At 40.8% G+C, this 22,108-nt stretch overlaps 1 protein-coding gene and 1 long non-coding RNA gene across 4 annotated transcripts in view; one reads left to right on the top strand and one right to left on the bottom strand.

Moving 5' to 3' along the window:
- The window catches only part of il1rapl2 (interleukin 1 receptor accessory protein-like 2), a 487,862-nt gene that overhangs the window by 374,663 nt on the left and 91,091 nt on the right, over positions 1–22,108 (top strand). For all 3 annotated transcript variants that reach the window (XM_085472988.1, XM_085472996.1, XM_085473006.1), the window contains exon 7: positions 19,045–19,119. In XM_085472988.1, coding sequence (XP_085329114.1) covers positions 19,045–19,119 — 75 coding nt within the window. The remainder of the gene's footprint in view (positions 1–19,044; positions 19,120–22,108) is intronic.
- On the bottom strand, positions 253–3,013 carry LOC146717214 (uncharacterized). The gene is made up of 3 exons (XR_014922980.1): positions 2,819–3,013; positions 586–820; positions 253–493 (listed from the first exon to the last, which is right to left on the bottom strand). It is a non-coding gene; the product is annotated as an uncharacterized LOC146717214 (long non-coding RNA).

Raw genomic sequence — 22,108 nt, forward strand, 5'->3', positions numbered from 1 at the left:
AAGGTTAAACAGTTTGTAGAAAGTACTGTGCAAGCTCATTTACATTACAGGTGCTGTAGTCAGCACACACTGGCTTAGCTACTGACTACACATGCTAATTATCCAGAGATTTCTATTAGCAATTCCTGTGAATCAACTCTGAGTCATGACCTCCTCTTTAACATGTTTGTTTTTCCGAGCTGCACAAAACTCTCCAAGGGATTTTTCTTCAGTCAGTACTGACAAACTGGACAAACTAGTAGATTTCTTTTTAAAGGCAAAACATGTTTTTTATTAAATATTTCAACCAGTTAATCAGCTTTCTTGAAATTTGATTCATATGTCCAGGGGCTAAGGTGATAATCTGTGAAGTATTTCTGCTGGTGAGCTTCCCCAGTCTGCCATTCAATCCAGTGTATGCCGTGGAGATAAACACTCAGCATGTCAGGTAGTAATATTACCACATGGTCCTGCCCCCACAAATTAATGCTTGTCCATTCAAAGAAACATGATCCTGCGTGGTCCAAAAGAGAAGAATTACTGGTTTTAAACAGAGAGATCTGAGTTCTTTGTGAAACTTCATGAGCATACTGAAGCAATAATTACATGGGCAGCAGTACAGCAGTAACAGTAACAAGATCCTGGGTTTGAATCCATCAACTCGCTCGGCCTTCCAACGTGGAGTTTGCATGTTCTCCCCGTGTTTGCGTGGGTTCCCTCTGGGTACTCCACAGTCCAAACACATGCAGTTAGTGTGGTTAGGTAAGCTGGTGATTCTAAATTGCCCACAGGTGCGAATGGTTGGATGTCTTTCTGTTCCAGCCCTGTGACAAACTGTAACCTGAAAGAAAGAAGGAAAGACTGAACGTTTTAGCTGCCTATTCTCAAACTGCCAACTTTCACAATCTATTCATTGGAGCCATTGGAACAGAAAAACACTGCTTGTTTTTTTAACAAAGTTAAAAGGACTGTCACTTACGTAGCAGTGCTCATGTGAATAAATGCATGTAAAGTATCTGTCGTTTTCATCAGTGTTGATCCTTTTGATGCTGCAGGACTTTTTGTAGACGCGCATCTATTGAGCACCATGCATAAGCACACACTGTATGTGTGGTAAGGTTTTTTAACTGATCATCAGCAAATGGGTGTTCACAACATGTTTCACAGAACTGAGAAAATAAGAGCCAAACAGTAAAAACATACTGCAAGTTACTTCAGTGCTGATACTTTACTTAGTTTAGAATACAAGCGAACAAACTGCAGATACAGTAATAATACATCAATAGCAAATTATGGACTTAGCTAAACTGAACTGGAGCCACACAAAGTCCCAGATTCATATCAAATCAACACACATGGGTGTATGTCCTTTGTTGCTGACATTTATTGATGAAAACAGTACAAAAAACCAACCATTTGTACACATATTTACAAATAATGATAAAAAGTGAGTGAGTACATTTCAACATTTTCAGTAAATGCCATTAGTTCAGGGAGGTCCATGAACCAATGAACATGCTCCATGCACCACTCAGCAGGCCATTTGTAAATATGTGTACAAATGGTTGGTTTTTTGTACTGTTTTTATCAATAAATGTCAGCAACAAAGGACATACAAAGGACATGTGTTGATTTCTCCCTAAGATGGCAAACTGAAACACTGAAACACTCCACTCCCCCACCCCCTCAATCACTCACTGAGTGATTGAGGGGGTGGGGGAGCTGCTAAAAGCGGTGAGCTTCCTTTTGTGTTTCATCTTGATGCATTCTCAATCATCCAGGGAAACAAATCTCCAAAAGTCACCAACTTGGAGTGTTTCAGTTTGCCATCTTAGGGAGAAATCAACACACATGGGTGTATGTCCTTTGTTGCTGACATTTATTGATAAAAACAGTACAAAAAACCAACCATTTGTACACATATTTACAAATGGCCTGCTGAGTGGTGCATGGAGCAAGTTTTGGGTGGCTTGCGACCTAAAATCCAAGTACACAGATGCAAAAAAAATCAGGCCACTGTGCGATGTGTTCACTGCTACAGGTACACATGTGGTAAATGCAGACGACAGATACCGTGGCAGTGCCAGGATTGTGAGTGATTGCTGAAAATGTTGAAATGTACTCACTCACTTTTTATCATTATTTGTAAATATGTGTACAAATGGTTGGTTTTTTGTACTGTTTTCATCAATAAATGTCAGCAACAAAGGACATGTGTTGATTTCTCTCTAAGATGGCAAACTGAAACACTCCACTCCCCCACCCCCTCAATCACTCACCCCCACTCCCCTCCCTCCAGAATTCCTAGGTAACGACCTAATATACATATGAATGACTCCAGCATTTGACTGACTGCTCTCCGGCTTTTAAAGGTAGAAACGCAAAATCATGACTCCGCAGGGGTCTAAGGTAGAAAACCAAAATGACTGCTCTCCGGGGGTCTAAGTGTTAACTAGGCAGACAGACAACCATCATCCCATGTAGAAAAACCACACCGTTGTTCCTTTCTGGTGGATTTATTTGATTGGATGCATAGCATGGCTTTGTCGAAATACATGAATGGATGAATGGTAAAACTGTAAACAAACACAAAATATCCCATGTGAGCTAATATAAGCAAACATTCTTACAATTAGAAGATGCTATGACCTGTTACTATGCAAAGCAAAGCAGAACGAAACAAGCTAACAAGCTAACGTTAGCGGTTAGCTAGCGCTAATTAGCGTTTAGGCTAATGACTAATAAAGCACATCATTGAGTCAATTTGCTTTCTCAAAATATCACAAACAACACACGGCAGTTAGTGCTAACATAAAACACAACAATACTGCCAACTTACAGACTGTGCTGGCTTAAGAGGTAGCATAGGCAGGCACAGGAGTAGCAAATTGTCCTTCTCCCGTTAGACAGGAAGTAATGAGAAGTAGCACTTCCGGTAGAATGTCAAAATAAAATGAACAGTGTGCCAGAAACGAATAAAGATTGCATGAACTTGTATAACACTACATAACATGAGTGGTGACTCTTAAGGAGCCAGAACAACATATACATGATTGATATACATTCAGTTTATACCAAGCAAAATTTCCTTAATGAATAATTATTTGAAATAATGAAAATAAAATAAATTTTCATATATTTCACTTACATTTCACTCCAAATTATTGCTTCATGTTTACGAGTGCAAATGCATTTTTTGCAGTGTATGGAGCATTACAGTAGTTTTAGTTCAATCTTAATAAATATTGCAGGACTAAACTTAATACTAAAAAAGTAAGCAAAGCTCGAGTTCAGACAATAATTCTGATGGCTAAAGAACCAAATTGGACAGGCAAAAAAAAAGCTTGAGTTCCATAAATACAATCAAAGAAATTTCTCATGCTTTATTATTTACCCTGAAAAGGTGTAGTGTTGCAATAGTGAAAAAATATTTTGTATATATTATCGCCTGTATCTCTTAACCTCTCTAAATTTGTCTCTCTTAGATGAGTCATAAATAAATGTTAAAAGAAGACGATTAAGTAGAATTAGAAGCAGCAAAACAGGAAAAACAGTTTAGTGAAAAAAAGAGATGCATGAATATAATTCCCAGGAAAAGGTTTGATTTTAAAGCAGAGGTTATGATGGTGACAAGTAATTTAATTTGATATTATTTGACATGGATAAATTGGGTCAATATTACAAAGAGCTGCTAAACGTTAAACTGTGGCTACACGTCTCTCTTTGTACGTCCCTCTCATGGGTTACAGGTCTGGTTAAATGACTCTGAAATGACAGAACCAATTAATTTAAAGAATTTATACACGGACAACCATAATGAAAGGCACTCCTATAACTCTTATCCAATTTGTGCATGTGGAAACAGCTACCATACAAGATGAACGCAACTGTCACACCTGTGAGAAACAACAGACGTTGTTGCCTTTGTTTTATTAGACCATTTATAGTGCTGAGAAAATAAGGCAGAAGTATGACTCTTACATGGCACTCAGTTCTTCTGGAGTGTGAACACGACACTTTCCTGAATATTTCATGCCTGTGTAAGCACTCCTCGAGATGTATCTTTGAGTGTCTGTGACTCAACTGCTGTATGATGTGAAGATGAAACCCAAGAGGAGCTGGTCTCCACTCAGGAAGTATCTGTACTGTGCAGACACGGTGTAGCCTCAGTTATTGTTGTTGGTCTGTGATGCCCTGTGTTCCATGGCCCTTAAGTGGCTGAGACGAGCACAATGAGTGCATGGTTGTGTCAAAAAACACACAGCAATCCACAAACAGTGTTTACACAATTTCCAGGAAAGGCAAACTCGCAATGAAAAGAATGAACCGGCAGTTTTCCGTTAAATCTCTGCTGCTCATTTAGCATTTCATATCACCCTCTGCAAATCTGACTGCATGAGAGTCTTTTGGCTGCTCTTTTATCTTTTCCTTATGGCACAGGATCACTGCTAGTAACACTTCTCATTTTAGATTACCCGAGCCTTCAAAGCCACAGGCTTCAACCTTGCTTGTCAGTGTGGCGACTCCCACGTGGATCTCCTCGTTTGATGGCATAACCACTCATTTAAACAATTTGTTGTTGGCGTTAGCTCAAGGCTAAATAAAAAGGGTCTGTTGGTGCCACAGTGCTGGTATGAATTTGCACAAGGTAACACACAAACCTTTAATGAAAGGTATTCAGACATCAGCAGCAGTAGACACAGCTAGAACCACTTGGACACAGTTCAAACCCCCCTCTGTACCGAGCATGTGTGTGTGCTATCAGCAGATGGGGACAGCGGCAGGTTGTATGTGCGGCTGTGCCCACATATGTGTGTTGTAGGAGGTCCTCAGTGCTTCCTCAGTGCTCTTCATAAAATGACCTCGGGAGTTGTGGGTGTTGACATTTTGGAGCCTAGCCAGCCTAAGAGCTCTCTAAACAGACATAACGCATCGCTGCAAAAGCCCTTTGTGACCTGTAAGGTATCCGTGTGTGGGTGGGGGAGTTTCCATTCAAGCATCCCCTGAGAGCCTTTGAGCTTCTTCTAAAAACTTTTCAAGCTTCAGGTTAGTGAACTTACTGGAGCAACGTAGTTGTTAAAATGTAGCATGTTCCTCGTAGGAGTTTGTGGAGCACAAAAAGGGCTGAAAGACTGGATGTAGTCAAAGGAAGGGGGGGAAAAGCTTGAGATGAATAGCATTATCACGTCATGGCTTGCTAAAAGTTTGACATTTTGTGTACAGCTTGCTCTACAACCCCCAAGTCGCCACTTGACCTTCTCAGTATTACAGATAACTGTGGTCACTAAAAACAAACAGTCAAAGTGAGAAAACGTGTTAACTTTTGTTCTCAGAATTTGTCTCAGTAGTCTGACTATCCAGTTGTTAAGTGATGATGTATGAAACCTGCTTCCAGGTCCGAACTACTCTGTGTTTATTAAGGCTGTTGTGTTTTTAACATGTTTTAATGCTTTGTATCTTGTTCTATTTAATCTCAACAAGCCCCTAAAAACAGTCAGTGATCACTGTCGGCCTCTCTCAGTTTTTATCATCACTGTTCATTTTAAAGCTCAGTCTTTAACTACAGCCCAGCCCCTGCAGCAGTATATTAATGACTAACCTCGTATTGTGGATGGATTATCTCAGTTGTTCTCCTGACTGAAGTTTGGTCCGTTTACAGCATCCTGCCATGCAATTGCATTTGTCCCTAACCATCAGGAACCCTCACGTTAACTTTTATCGAGTGGGGGGAAAAAAAGTCACAACACTGATGAATCCTTGTCTCAGTGCAATCCTTCACATCCTTTGGTTTCTATCACTTCTGCAGCTGTTGTCATTGCTAATGTATTTGCTTAGATTTTGTGTTTAAAATATTGCATTTTTCTATTTGGTGATGTTTTTAAGCTGTAGCATGTTTGACCTCTCAGGCTCACCAGAGAATTCTGGTAGAAAGAAAAAACAAAGTCATGACCTAAAAACATTTTTCAGTGGCACTAACCCCTCTATACAATATTGATACATCACAACTTTCATTAAAACTGAATAACGTGTAGCACTGCTTGAATAAAAATAAATGCTACAGACACATTTATATACACAATAAAAGTTGCCTGGTTGCTGTAGCTAAAGACTAAAAGACAAAGTTATTTAAATCCTCTCTACACTAGTGTCATTGATTTTCATAGATAATCGTATTCATTCTCCTGGTCTGCCCAGGTGGCATCAATAGTGACTTAACAATATTCAGCTTTTATATTCAGATCAATACATCCTAATCCCCAACATTGATTTTACATGCTGAATATGTATGTCAGTGAAATGTGCCCCTTGTCACTTTCTGTTTGTTGTCCATTTCTTCCCTGTGCATGTGGAACACACAGAAGATTATACCAGATCAACACATGAGCATTTCTTGGTATGGATGTGGGAGGCATGATACTGGGGTAGGACACACATTCTAAGTGTTAAGTGTGTTTACATTGTTCTTTGGTACCCAGTCTTGTGTGTGGTGCGAACAAAAAACCCTCTGTAATAACTTTGGATGGTGAACAAACATAAGTTAGAATAAATCAAGAAATGTCAGGGTTCAGATTCCCAGTCATAGAAAGTCCTCTGACGGGATAGAACCGCGACTATGTGTCTCTGTTAGGCAGCACCTACATGTTATCTCCCAAACTGCTCGTCCACCTCCTGCCTCAGTCGCCCTCTCGGGCTCGCAGCTTATGTACCAAACCTGAGGAAGACGTTAAACTGAGCTGGATTAAAATGACTTGTGTTCAAATCACAAATGCATTGTGAGTCATCAGGATTCTGCATTTACGAGCTTATCAAGCTTGTTTTTTATTTTTCCATTTGAAAGACACAAGCTGAAGATTTATATAATTTTTTGTAAATGATGACATATGTGTGCACGTGATGTACGTAGACGTATAGTTAAAGGTTAGGTATGACCTCTCTGCTGACAAAATATGTGAGTGAGAGACAGAGAAAAGGAGATTTTGTCACTGTCTGGACCCCACTCACCACTCTCACTGTTCATTGGCTCTCTCCCCTCCTGTTAATGTCTATGTGTATAAAAATGAAAAATGCATTAATGGCTGAATACGGCCTAGAGAGTGACAGTGCATTGACTGATGACGGAATGAACAAGCTCATTATTAAAGGTCTTATCACCCCTCTGCAGATGCACTTACACACATGCGCACACACACACATGCGCTCACATAGAGTGTGAGAGAGAGACCTCAGTTGTTCAATGTCATGAATGCGTTTGTCATCATAATCAACACTTTGGCCTAAAATCACCTTTTTGAAAAGTTTTAAAAGGACCTTTTGTAGATCAGTGTTGTCCAAAGTACAAAAGCTCAGATGTGATTTCTCTGTAAACACGTAGAGACACACATAATGGTGCGAGTGGTGCAGTGTTGGCGCTGCTAGTTTAAGTGAAAAAGACGTGGAAAGACAGTCGAGGAAGTCATCTTAATGACTGAATGTTGAAAAAATAAATCTGCTTGATGTATTTTCATCAGCTGTAATACAAACAAACAAACAATCATACGTTCATCTGCGATTATCAGAATCATCATTCAGGGTGTTACATTTTCGAACACCATCATGCTTTCCCAGTTTACAGAAAGATGAATCTGCCAGCTCATACCAAACCTTCATGACAAACTTTATAGTCAGAGGCTGTTTATCTGTTTTTAAGGTGGTTACATCCTCATATCCCTTAAACATTCATGATGTTGTGATTATATAACCTGTAGGTAACTCAGAGTCATGTAGAAAATGGCAATTTAGATATTTATCTAATTACCAGGAAAATGGACACAGTCTAACAAGGTGCATGGATACAACACTAATGCAGCAGATATGAGAATAATTCTGCTCCATTTAAATTCAGACCTTCACATAGTTTTTCCAATTATTAATAATCAGTATTGACTGGTAATTATATATAACAGCTGGGGGAACTGCTTCCATAACAGTAATGGTATTAGCCAGACTCATTCATTATGATGCGCATAAAGTATAAATAAATATATCCAAATGCAGCTTAGTCTGTTTTTTTTTTTTCTTACCAAGCAGAGGGACCAAGCTAGACTTGACCCAAAATGCAATAGAAAATTTTACATTTTTAATACATTTTGAAGCAGTTACAGTAATGAAAATACATCAAAGGTGTCACTTTAGCTCATCGTGCTATTTATTCCCCCCCCCCCCCTCCCTTTTTTTTAATTTTTACCACGATTAACCAGATTGGACCAAAGATGTACGATGTAAATGTCTAAAATATAATATATTAGTTTTCTTTTTAATTTGTACCATCCTGAATGTTTTCAGCAAACACATATTGCCAGCCAGACACCAGATGATCAATTTTGCACATCCTTAAAGTTCATTTTAGTGTCATTATTTAACTATGGTAATGTTACTGATTGTCATTTTGTTAGCTAATGCTACAACTATTTCTATAGTGAAATCAGAAAACAGGAATATAAAAGTAAGAATTTATAATAATGGAAAATGGAAAAGCTTTAGGGCGCCGGCCCTTTGAGATGCCTGCACTAGACTTACCGCTCAATCTTTATCCCCACCCTCACCTGCTATCACGAGCTTTGGGCAGTGGCTGCTCCTCCCTTAAAGAGGCTGAGGAGTTCAGCCACATGTTTTTAAAGAAATGGAAAACTTTGTTACTGATAGCAAAGTAAATAGTAAAATCCTCCCTTTTTATGCTTCCCTTAACTTTATTTTATCGAGCTACCTTCCACCAACCGATTTCTGATTTCCTTATATAAACTGTTCAGTCATTATGTTCTTTTATTTTCTTCTACTTAATCGATTGCTACTTGACTTGCTTTTATTGTGTGAAAATAATTCAAAAAGCTGATGCTTTACTTTCCACTTCGGCATCTTGACGGTTATTCAACCTGTTTAATACGAGCCATTGTGAGAGATTGAAAGCACTTTAGCGTACAGATAGCAGAAAGATAATTAGCTTAATCTCCATGGGTGGCTGAGTCCCCTTCAGCCACTATGATGGAAATAGTGTGCGTTCCCATCCATGCTGTCGGTGGGACCAGCGGCAGTTAGGTAACAGTCCCTTAACTGATTTGAATCAACTAATTAGAATCACTAACTACACTTCCTCCCTCCCTCTCTCTATCACACACAGATACACATGTCTGTGTTTCAAACTGGAGCTGCAGCAGCCAGCTGTGCTCGTCGATAGCTTCTCGTTATTCATATGCCGCTTATTATCTGTTTTAGTGTTCAGCTCTAAGTCATCGCGATTCTTTCTCTTTCAATAATTGTCTTATATTTCCTGCTCTCGCAGTTCTTAGGTATCATTTTTTGCAACTAGCCACAAGAGATCAAAAATCTCTGGGGGTCACAGTCTAATGGGTCTTCGTTGTGATCCTCAGAAGAGAATTTTACCTTCGACTGAGACTCATCGGCAGGCTTCAGTCACAGTTCCTGCATTAACGCCTGTTACAATTACATTTTAAATAAAAGGATGTATTTCATGGTATTTCTGTGATGTGTTAGTGAAAATGTGAATATAAGTTTTAAAGTTCCCTGAAAAGGTTTTGTAAAAAGTCGTTTTTACAGTTCACTGTATGTTTTTGTGTCGGGTGGCAATTCTAACACTGCAAAACAAACTATTTGAATAAACTGGAATTGAAATGAAATGTTCAATTTCCTTTCTGCAAAATGCAAAAGACAAAACGCCTAACCAGTCGGTTTTATAAGATGGAGAAAAGTAAAGTGACACTCTCTACACTTTCTGCCAGTTAAAACTGTTCACCTCGTACCTGTCATATCCAAGCTCGTCTGTGTTTTTCTTTTCATCTGCAAACCTCTCTCTCCCCTCCAGAGCCCTTCATTTTTAATATATGCCTTTAATCATTCAGCTCAATGTGCAGCGTTAAGGGAGAGCGTTTGTTTCCTCCATCAGGGTGTCCCTCCAGTGTGGCACTGCTCCTGAGCAGATGGTATCTGTGATAAGGACCTACAATGAATATGCATCCCTCACCTCGGCACTTGCACCGGGGTCACATTAAAGCCCATCGATCTCACACACACACTTGCTTTACACTGCGTCCTCCACCTTCGGGCCCGTTCCAAAGAGTGCTTGTTGCGTCAGAAATTGGCCTCGGCATATTTCACACAGCAGCAGATCATCACACTGACATTACAATAAAGCTAAACTGCCTGAGAGTCAGTTTTCTGTTACTACAAGGCTTTTTTCCCCCTTGCTCCTGATGATGATTCACGCTTCACATTTTCTTGGAAGATCTTAAAAAGGTCTAAGAATGTGTATGTTTGGAACAACACTTAAAGCAGTGCAACACACTTAAGCAAACCAGATAGTTTGTTTATAAAAACATGTTTTTTATTTATCCGTCCCTCTGATATACCGTAATTCCCGGACTACAGAGCGCACCTGATTAAAAGCCGCATGCTCTAATTTTAGAAAGAAAATCAATTTTGTACTTGTACAAGGCCGCACCGGATTTTAAGCCGTATGCGTTTCACTTGTAATATGAGATATTTACACAGAAATATTACACGTGACGATTTTTAACGTTTAATTTAATCCGTAAGGTAACATAAACATGGTAACATAAACGTTATGGTAACATACAAAAATACATACTGCAAATGCTTCTTTTCCTCGAACAGCAGCTGTAACACGGCTTCCTGTAAGTATACGTACGTATCAGTAACACACAAATTACGTTGCTTATGGTTTTTTTACGTAACAGTGCACAAACAACATTACAACTCTTAACAACCGGTAAAAATATATACCGTGCACAAAAAAATGCATTAGCCGCACGCAAGTATAAGCCGCAGTGTTCACAGTGTGGGAAAGAAGTAGCGGCTTATGACCCGAAAACTACAGTAGTCATTTCAAATCCCGTCCATCCTGGTCAGTCTGTTGCTTTAGATCAGGGCTGTCCAACTCCAGCCTCTGACTGACCAATTGATATATGTCCTCTTCGTCTCAGCCACCTCTCTCAGCACTCCTGTCTGCTTTCTTCATCTCATTTTTCTTTACTAACCTCTGTATTTGGAAAAAAAGCCTATCCTTCCTCATTCCACCACCAAGTCCCATCTTCTTGGCGCTGTCCCTCACCAAACTATGAACTAGTTACCGGTATCTGGAATCTCTTCTCTACCACCAGGAGCCTGATTCAACTCTGTGCAGCATTCTTTCATCTTCAACTAACACCATTTAATCCTTGCAGCTTTCTCAATTTACCAGTCATTGCCCTACATTAACATTTAACGTCCCTACTCTCACCTCTGCTTTCCTGGCTTTCCTTCATTCCTGCTGCTTCTGAACACCCTGTCATAGAACCACGGCCGACCCGGCGGCATTTCCATGCTTTCCAGGATCTTTTATTCTTTCCAGTTGCTGTACAAACACTCGGCTGCAGCTTTGCAGCTCCCAGCCAGGCACATACCACCAACAACAACCACCATTCAGGAGCTGGCTCACCCTTTAAGCCGGTGAGGCGTGATTGCGGATGCCGCGAAAAAAACTGATCTGAGTAACTCTGAATGCTACCAGTCAGGCTGCTCTGAGTATTTCACAAACTGCTGATCTGCTGGGATTTTCCAACACAACTATCTCTCGGGTTTATAGAGAATGATTCGAGGAAGAGAGAAACAGATATAGAAAAGAGAAGTGAACAGCAAAGAAAATGCCTTGATGATTTTAGAGGTCAGTAGAGAATAACCAGACTGCTTTGAACTGACAGGAAAGCGACATTAACTCAAATAACCACCGATTACATCCAATGAATGCAGACACGCATCAGATGTCTCAATTTCTACTGAGACATTCTTGTGGTAGGGTCAGACTTGGATCCATCCGTCCTCGTATCAATGGTTCACGCTGCTGCTGCTTGTAATAGTGTGGGGGATATTTTCTTGGTACACTTGGCTCCTTAGTACCAACTGAACATCTTTTTAATGGCACAGCCTGCTCGGGTATTGTTGCTAATCATGTCCATCCCTTTATGAGACAGTGTGCCCATTTTTAAGGTGTTTTCTATCAGGATAACACAACAACAGCAACTGTGTGATCCTGATACGTCAATTCAGACCAAAATCTTTGAGTAATGTTACCCACACTTGTAGTTTAATTTATGCAACAAAGTATTATGGGAGTTCTAAAGGATAAAGGGGTCCAACCCACTTCTAGCAACGTCTGTCTAATGAAGTGTCCAGTGACTGTACATCAACTGTTTCTGCTGACTGACTAAGGCAACTCTTTATCAAATCTAACTGATTGTAAAGTTAAAGATTTTAAACACCAGTAAGTACGTTTTCTCTTTGGTACGGTCACCTCGAGTTTTGGCAGCTCGTAATGAAAACACCAGCGTCAGTACGTCATTATGAATCTGATGTCTTTGTTTGTGTTGAATATCTCTGTCAAATGAACAAACTTGCAAACATTGCTGACGTATATTGACATCATTTCTGAAAGGTACCAGCTGACTCACAAGTCGCTCTCAAAGTATCCCAGCATAAAATGAATATGCATGTGTGACTCATGTACACACAGACACACTAGCAAATAAATAAATGCTCATGCATGGAAATTCACACTCATTTTTCACTAACATGTTCACACACCCACACAAGCTTATTTGCATATCAGTGGGTACGTTCGTGTCTGGCCTACATTCACAACAGTAACGCTGAATGCAAAGCTTACACGCATATATGAACACACAAGTGCACGCACTCTCTTTCTCGCTGAAAGTGTTCACTCCATCCACTGAGACAACACAGATAATTCACAGATAAACATGCATACATTTGCTGCAGTTGTGCACAGGTGGCACTTTTATTTTTACTTGGTTTATAATTATTTTCACGCACGTCTCTGGAGCAACCCCAGCCTGTCCTTCTCTGGCAAACCTCTCCAGATCCTCCAGATTTAACTGCCTTCTAGCGAGGACCCTGGTCTTTGGTTCACCCGACAGATTTTAAAGTCAGGACGTTGTGCAGCCTCGCTTCTGTCAGTCTGCCCCAGGGCAGCTGTGGCTACAACTGTAGCTGCCTCCACCAGTGTGTGAATGCGAGAGTGAATGAATAGTGGTATTGTAAAGCGCTTTGGGTGCCTTGAAAAGCACTATATAAATCCACTCCATTATTATTATTATTATTAGAATCTTTCTCCAGGTTGTTCTTAGTGTACTTCACACATGTTTGTTGTGATTGTAGAGCTCTTGTTCATCCCTGTTGTTGTTTTTATGGTACTCTACTCCAGTCTGGCTCTAAGACATTTTTCTTGGTCTGCAGCATCACAGTCATTCCTGTGCACAGTTCTAGTGACTGTTATCTTTGATACTACATTTCCTGACTTGGCTAAGTTAATCTCTTGTGTCTAAGCAGTTGTTCCAAGCTCTTTAGAAACGTCTCTAACTATTGGTCTTCGAAATCTTTCTCGTCCTACCTCAGTCAGGCGTGTTCTGTCCTGGGGGTCTCTCTTTGAATTTCTTAATGATACTTCTCACTCCATTTCTTGGCATTTGGAAACATTGTGATAACTTTGTATACAAATAATTGATGATCCCCAAAGAAAACTCATCCTTAGAACATCTACTGGCCTTTAATCCTTTTCTGCTTTATATTTCACAGGGGCTAATAATTTAATCCTCAACCGTGCTTTTGAAATGAAGTGGAAGAGAAGTACAAGAAGTATGTCTGTGTCCCTCTTTGTAAAGCTTTGCTAACATTTGATTAAAAAACATTCCAGTAATGTTTCACTTTACTTTGAATAGGGCATGACATACATCCTCGATGTATCCACACCCAGCATAAATGTCTCCCGTGTCTCTGCCCATTCCCTGCTTGGACATTTTACAATTTCCCAAAAGGTCAAATCAATTTGATATACAGAATGTAGAATCTGATTATGCACACTTAACAGCACAAAATGTGCGCCTTTTTTTCTGTTGCCTTTTGAGAAGAGGAGGAATGACACAGTGGATCGGTCCACAGCAAGCGCTTTGGCTGAGATTACATTAACAGTCATTCACAGCCAGTTAATATACAGTCAACCAGGCCAAAGGTAGACAAAAGCTTCCTTTTGTCTACCTTCTGGCCTGAACATATGATAATTCATTATTTGATGTTTCTGAGCATTTACCGCCCAGAGAATATTTAATGAGGAATGAAAATCACACATTTATTGGATCTCAAATCTTTAGTTTTGAGAATCACCGAATGTAAACCTAGTATGCATGCAAGAACAGGGTGCCTTTTTTCAACCAGTTGGTTTCAGTTTTTTTCTTATTCTTTTTCTTTGCAGAAGAAAAAAAACAACATTACTGTGGACATGAACATTCAAAAGGTCAAAAATCAAGCAACCCTTGAAATGCTGAAGTCATTCCATTTGCAGTCCCAAATATTACGGGCGAGGCAGCAGGAATAATGATCATTATGTTGAGAAAATGGCACTGATTTGTAATATTGTTTTTAATGCTAACAGGAGAGCTATGTCTCAAAAATTTCAAATTCGAGTAGAAGTTCACATTAGGTTTGATGACATAAACAGTTTTTCTTCCATCCAAGATTCAAGCTGAAGGAAAGCAATGGTTTAATCTATGTGAGCACCTGCAGAGCTAAAATGATCAGAGCTGGGTGATTCTTATTGACAGACATGTTGCTCAAATTACTTGGAAATGCTCTAAAGTTTCTGACCCTCAGGCACAGTAATATATGACAACAGGGATGTGCACGCATTTACAGCTTCCTTGAATTGAACAAAAATGCCAAAGTTTATACAGCATCCTCTGTAAAAACTGCACTAAAATAAACGTTGTCTACTTTATGTGGGGTCTAGCACGTGATTATTACTGTGCCCTGCTGAATGTGCCACACTGCAGTGAACTGTGTAACTATAAAAGGTCTAAGTAAAGAATCATTTTCAATTCAGTCCAATTTTATTTATACAGCACCAAATCACAACAACAGTCGCCTCGAGGTGCTTCATATTGTAAGGTCGACCCTACAGTAATACATACAGAGAAAAACAACAATCATATGACCCCCTATGAGCAAGCTCTTTGGTGACAGTGGGAAGGAAAAACTCCCTTTTAACAGGAAGAAACCTCCAGCAGTCAGTAGTACATTTTCCATCCATCCATCCATTCGCTTCCGCTTATCCTTTTCAGGGTCGCGGGGGGTGCTGGAGCCCATCCCAGCTGTCATAGGGCGAGAGGCAGGGTACACCCTGGACAGGTCGCCAGTCTGTCGCAGGGCCAACACACAGGGACAGACAACCATTTGCGCTCACATTCATTCGCACCTAGTGACAATTTGGATTATCCAATTAACCTATCCCCACAAGCTGCATGTCTTTGGACGGTGGGAGGAAGCCGGAGTACCCGGAGGGAACCCACACAAACACGGGGAGAACAAGCAAACTCCACACAGAAAGACCCCGGCCTGATGTTGGAGTTGAACTCAGGACCTTCTTGCTGTGCGGCAACAGTGCTAACCACCATGCCACCGTGCTGCCTACTTTCTTTAAGTCACAACACATTTTGGGGTCAAGTTGAAAGGAAGGCAGATGTAAAAGTGAGGTCAGAGGTCAAATGCGATGCAGTGCGGTATTTTGAATCTTTATATGGTACATTCAACGTGTCGATAATACACACCACACATGTAAGAGTCGTGGTTTCTAAGTTTAAGGGTTTTTGGCAGTTTTTGACTGATAAATCATTAAGTCGGCCTTGAAAACCTCAAAGGATGTTCAGTCAAAACTTGTCAACTTCCCGTGCTTACAGACAGAAGGACATGCAAATATGACCACAAACATAATCTCCTTGGTGGAGGAAAAAAGAAGAAGAATTAGTTGTAGGTATGTCAGCAGTTAAACCACACCATGTGTCTAACTTCTAGAGCAGTCCTAATGAAAACAGGCAGCAATTTGTGCAATCAGCAGAGTCACCTCACAGCATGCAGACTCTGGGTTTGAACCTCCTAACCCCCCGGCCATTGGTAGTGCCTGCAGGGCTTGCCTCTGTTTCCTACCACAACCCAAACAGATGCGTGTCAGGTTCAGTGGTGAGTCTAAATTGGTTATGGTTGTGAATAAAAGGTCAATTAAGCGTATAGAATAAAGTGCTTTATGAATACATGAGTCAAATTAGACCAAATGTGGCTAAAAAGCTCTTTGAGTTATCAGTAAGTGTGAGGTAGATGGCAAACCATTTCACGCCACTTATTCCACAATCAGTTTTCACCCAGTAGATCAAATTGCTGCTGTCCTCCATCGTCAAACTCAGACTGAAAAGTGTTGGAATTCAATTTTCTATCTTTGATTGTTGTTTAGTTTTAGTTCAGCCCCAGTCCTGTTCTCAACAACCTCATTTCCAGCAGCAACTGTTTTTAGTTTTGATAAACCAAATGTTTGCTACTACTTCTCGCTGATGACTGAAATTTACATTTATTTTCTACACAGTACAGCCAAAAAAACAAATCCCAAGCATATTCATTCAGCAGGTCCTCTTTGCTTTCATTTTCTGGTATTTTCAGTCTCCATTTGTGTCCTCACACCTCTCCATTTCATCATCGATTTAAACAATAACACAACCGAAAAGCAGCGAGTTACAATGAATTGTGGAAACACAGTGTTGTTGTTCTGTCCTATGAATTTTTTATGCGTTCATCGCTTCTTAGATGGTAAAGAAGTACAAAAACAAAGACTGAAATTAGCCATTGTGAATCACTGCTGCGGGGTGGAAATTAATCATGTGACGCATCTGTTGGCGCCGTCCTAGCACGCACGTAAGCACCGACAAAACACACCCTCTGCATCACTGGTGTCCTGTAATTTTCGACACAAGCAACCATTTTCAAAAGTTCAGCGATCTCTAATTCCTGCTGCTGCCTTTCTATGAGCCTGGCTGATACACGTAAACAGCAACCCCATCATTAACATCTATTTGAAGCAGACCTTTGATTTTAATTCAAGTTAGCGCAGACTCAGAACACTCACAAACACAATTTTTAGTCTTTTTCATAGAGAATTGACACATGCATGTACTGTTGATTTTCTAACCACATGACACATGGAAGCAAAGTCCAAACTCAAAATGGGAGATTATGGAAATATTATATTCAAAAGGACAGTTTACCGCACATAAAGATATATAGACGATTAAAACATGGATACAGCACCATTGTTTTTTCACAAAGGGACACATGAGCTCCCAAATGAAATTGTGAGCCATGAAATTTGAAACACAGTAAGCCAGAAAGACTTACAACTGTAAATGGGGGAGGATCTGTGCAGCGGTCGTATAGATGTGTATAGCGAAATTATGGGAAGATTGTGAAAGAGGAGAGGAAAGTAAAAGAGGAGTGGAGCACAGAAGAGAGGAGAACAAGAGTAGGTCTAGGTGAAGGGTTGTCTCATTAATCTTAAAAGGGCACAGCGGCACCTTCAGAATGCAAATGAAACTATCAGTCTTGTCACAGAAACACGAGGATGGAGCGATGGAGAGATTGACAGTGTTACTGAGGGGAAAGGAAGAAGTAGAGAAAGAAAAGAAAGAAGAAAAAGAGATGGAAAGAGAAACCTGTGTTGAGTGCTTCTGCCATGCTGCAAAAGTCACATAAAGAGCATTTAATCCAACGTGGGAAACTATCTGTTTCCTAAAAGTCAAAGTAATTAAGGCGTCGTAGGTGAGCGAGTGCTTTTCGACTCTATATTTACTCCTGATATTAAGCCTCAGCTTTGTTCTTGCGCTTGTTTGTGTTTAATGGATGCTGAAAAAAATGTATCAAATGAACCAAGTGTTGATTTTCACACATAACACTTGCAATCTTTATTTTTATGCTCGAGCAAATCTCGCACCACCAAACATTTGGCAATAAAATAAAGTTGGATAAAGCTAGATAAGAACCAAACCACTATAATCTAAAAAATATATATCGCTCTGCTGTAATGCACGTGTGCATATGATCATATGGATTAAAATCTACGTTTGTTTGGCTTCATGCAGGATTGTAACCCCACACTTCCTGGTAGAAGTTCAGTGATGTGCTTGTGATATTGTACCATTGTGCCTAATCGCCTATGCAGCACCAGATCTGGTCTGAAAGACACGTAATTGGCCAAAGTCTCTTGTCATGGCCTAGATTTTGTAAAGCTTAAAAACAGAGCTCACAGGTGGTGCAGGAGTCTGGTCTCCTCTGAGGCTGTTTGAATTACAATCTGCTGAACAGCTCTTAAATGTAAGAAGCTTTAATAGCTCTACAACCCAGCTGACTGATGGTTGATGTTAATTCTCACCTCCTCCTGTATGACAGGGCATTTTATGCAAGACACTGAACCCTGAATTGTTTCCAGTATAAGCCAAGACTTTGAATAGTAACTCATTTTTAATGATCACAATATGAGTTAATCAGCTGGTGCTTAGTTAACTCTGGAAACCACCTTCATGTGCTCAGACACAAATTACGTGTGGAATAGGACAGGCTTTTAAGGGAGGACAGCAGTATTGAGGATTGTTAGACACTGGGAGGTGGTGAGGGGGGGAAGGTGTCGGGCAGCACGGCGCGCTGGCTTTTCAGAGTCAGTGAGGTAAAATGGGAAGGTGGTAGGAGTGGAAGCAGAGAGCGCTGCTGGTCATCAGAGGACAAAGGCAGTTCATCAACAGGTTCACCTGCACAGGGACAAGAAGGAATCATTAGGTGAGAAAAGTTGTGTTGTGAGCTGTCTCTGTGACTGAGGCAGCATCTAGTTGGTGTGACAGCTGGGTAGCTCCATTCTCTTTATATTTGGCTTTGTGATACTGCAGGCCGTTGATCAATTGATGGGGGCAACGGTCAGCTCTCCCTCGGGGCTCTTCCTGACAAAACACTGCACTTTCGGGCTCTATGCCTGCAGTACAGCTGTGGTTTTCCATTGTTTTTCTATCAACAGCGTAATGTTGTAAAATGAATGTTTCTTTCTAAAAATGGCAACTCTGTAAAGTGATAATATATGTTATGTCCAAAGCCCAGCATACTTTTAATGATGATCTCCTTCCTTTCTTTTCTCTCTTTCAGCTCTCCAGACCACACAACCTCCCAAGGTCCTTTTCCCCCCAGACAGACAAGACACAGTGATAGAAGTCACACCTGGTGAGGAACAGCAATTCCTCTCTATTTCTTTATCCTTGGTTTCGGGTGATGATCCTCTAGGTCCTTATTTTTAGAATGGCATCTCCATTCTGGGTGCAAAGTGCTCATCACTTTGGTGTCTCTTCGTGGAATGGCGTGCTCCATCAGGGCGTTTCCACGAACACTTTGGTTTCAGCATGTGGCAGCGCATGTGATCCGTTTCACTTTACTGTGGCCTTTCAGGCATGCGTGAACTTTAGCGATGGAAGTCTACTTGAATGTGTTAACGGTTCTGCATCTTGATGATGAAAGATGCAGCTAAGCGTACAAACAGCTGATTGATCGATTCTGCAGATCTGTCATTTACATTTAGCAGTCATTGTCTTTTTTTAACTACTGCAAATAAAATATTTAGGGTCGCCTCACAGGAGTTAAGTTAGTGGAGATTATTAGCTGTGTCCCAAAACCTAGGCCGCATCCTTCTGAGGACCCAGCCTTCGCGGTCTACGTGGGCCGAAGCCTTCAGATTTGCGTCACTGCTGTCTCAGTGGACTTTAATAAACTCGGTGTAAATTCTCGATGTCTCACACTTCTGTTTAATCAGTTTTTTGTTTGACGTTTATTCAGCTGTGTGAAAAAAACGGAGGAACCCACCCGATGGATTAATAAAGTTTTATTGAATCTAATCTAATAATTTTAATCTCAGCCAAACTGATTTACTCACAAACAAATAAAATACGGAAAAAAGCCAAACAATAAGATTTTTAGGTTATCTAACTGATTAACCTGACTAGTGAAAGACCGCGGGGATCTGAAAACATTTTGTGGCGAGAGTCCGGTGTTCTCGCCGGCTCTGGTGACTCTGGTGGGTAACAGACGTCTCCGAAAACGTTGGAGCATTTTTTTAAATATGTGGTGTCTTGATAAACCGAGCAGATATTTGAAGTTTACACAGCTACATTCTCGCCTGAAAATATGTTAAAAGTTTTATTTTGTGACCCAGAAAGAATATTAAAACTTAGTAGCTGCCACCATTGTTGGTCCATTTATCGTTGGGGTTTTCTCTGTATTATTATGGGGTCTTCACCTTACAATACAAAGTGCTTTCTGGTGACTGTTGTTGTGATTTGGCATTTGGATATGATTGGCAGTACTGTGATGGGATCCTGCCCAAAACCACATCCATGACCTTGACTTCTACCCTTTCTTCCTGTACATGTATGTGAAGGGAACACTACTTCAGCATTTGAATTTCTCCATTGTCGTAAATGGCCTGTATTTATATAGCGCTTTACTAGTCCCTAAGGACCCCAAAGCGCTTTACATATCCAGTCATTCACCCATTCACACACACATTCACACACTGGTGATGGCAGCTACATTGTAGCCACAGCCACCCTGGGGCGCACTGACAGAGGCGAGGCTGCCGGACACTGGCGCCACCGGGCCCTCTGACCACCACCAGTAGGCAACGGGTGAAGTGTCTTCCCCAAGGACACAACGACCGAGACTGTCCAAGCCGGGGCTCGAATCGGCAACCTTCCGATTACAAGGCGAACTCCCAACTCTTGAGCCACGATCGCCCCGTGGCTCAAGACTTAAAGACATAAAGACTCAAGACATAAATCATGACTTGAGAAATTTCCCATATACATTTCAGTCAGTGTGTTTTTATATGAGCAAACTTCTTCTAAGTTTAGCCTGGTTTGTGAATCAGACTGAAGCCAATTGGCCAAAAATAATCACATCAGCTGGTATAGCTCCTTGGGGCTTTGTAAAAGGATACTTTACTGAACCCTGAAGGGTCATTGGCTCCTTCGGTTAGAAAGCTAGAGGTCAGCTTTGACCACTGAACAGGAGGCAGAGATTTAGAGTCTCGTGTGAGATAATGCAGAGACGGTGGCTCGCTGAGCCTGTCACCGTGCACTTTATCCATTGCAGTCCCGTCGCGTCTGTGTTCTTTTATTTCCCCCAGTCAACGACTAACAATGACTTATGTGCAGATATGTTCTCAAACCAATTTACTCTGCGCTTAAATATTTGCAGCACCCACACGGCACTCGCCGCAGAGCTGTCTTATCTACTGATGCGACCTGGCAGAGAGTCAAAACCGTGACATTTAAAAAATTCCCGTCCTTTCACTTCGACTCATCTTCAGTAGATGATTTTCAGATGAGAGTAAAAGTTTGTTTGGATTGGTAATTTATATCAGCCTCAAAAAAATGACATTTAAGTGCCGTCGCCGTAGCAATATAACGAAAGCAACAGGAAACGTGACGTCTAACAGGAAGGTGAAGAAAAAATCTATAAGCTGCTCATGAAAAACCAAGACAGGTGAGGTGAAGAATCTATGAGAGAAACATGAAAAATTCAGCGCTGAAAGGATCTCATTAAGATTTGCTTGTGTACCAATCAGTGTGCGCTGTGCTCTGAGGATGGCCCAGTTGGCTGCCTTCGTTCCCAGCTGCACGTGTGTTGTGTGTGTTTAAGTGTATAAACCCATCATGCATGCGCGTGTGTGTGTGTGTGTGTGTGTCTGCCCTGCTGTTTGGCGGTCTTTCTGACAATGTTAGCACTGTAGGCAGAAATGTGTTTGGATGTGTGCACAAGTCTGCGCATTTGTGTGTTTCCATTAACTCCAGATTGATGTAGTAACAAATAGGCCCTAAGGCCTCTGTACACTGATTGCAGCAGGGACACCATTTAATGGGCACTGCATTCTCACCCCTACCAAACACAAACACACAAACACACACACACACGGCCACAGTGTGACCCTGTGGTACATTTTTAATTATCATCTTGTTTTAACCTGGGGGAGATTTACATCAGCAACCACAGTTATGTTCTTCATTTTCCTCCACCCCCCTCTCTCCTCCACTCATCTGCTCCACTCTTCTTCTTTATATTTACACTTTCACTCATTTTTTTCTCTTCTTTCCATCCTTTTATTCTTTCTGTCTCATTTCATCTTCGGTACCTTCACTTTCTATTTCCTTTAATATCGGTT

The sequence above is a fragment of the Copadichromis virginalis genome, linkage group LG2, assembly GCF_057382275.1.
Source record: "Copadichromis virginalis isolate Kocher_CV1m ecotype Utaka linkage group LG2, C_Virginalis_male_GT1.1, whole genome shotgun sequence".
Taxonomy (NCBI): Eukaryota; Metazoa; Chordata; class Actinopteri; order Cichliformes; family Cichlidae; genus Copadichromis; species Copadichromis virginalis.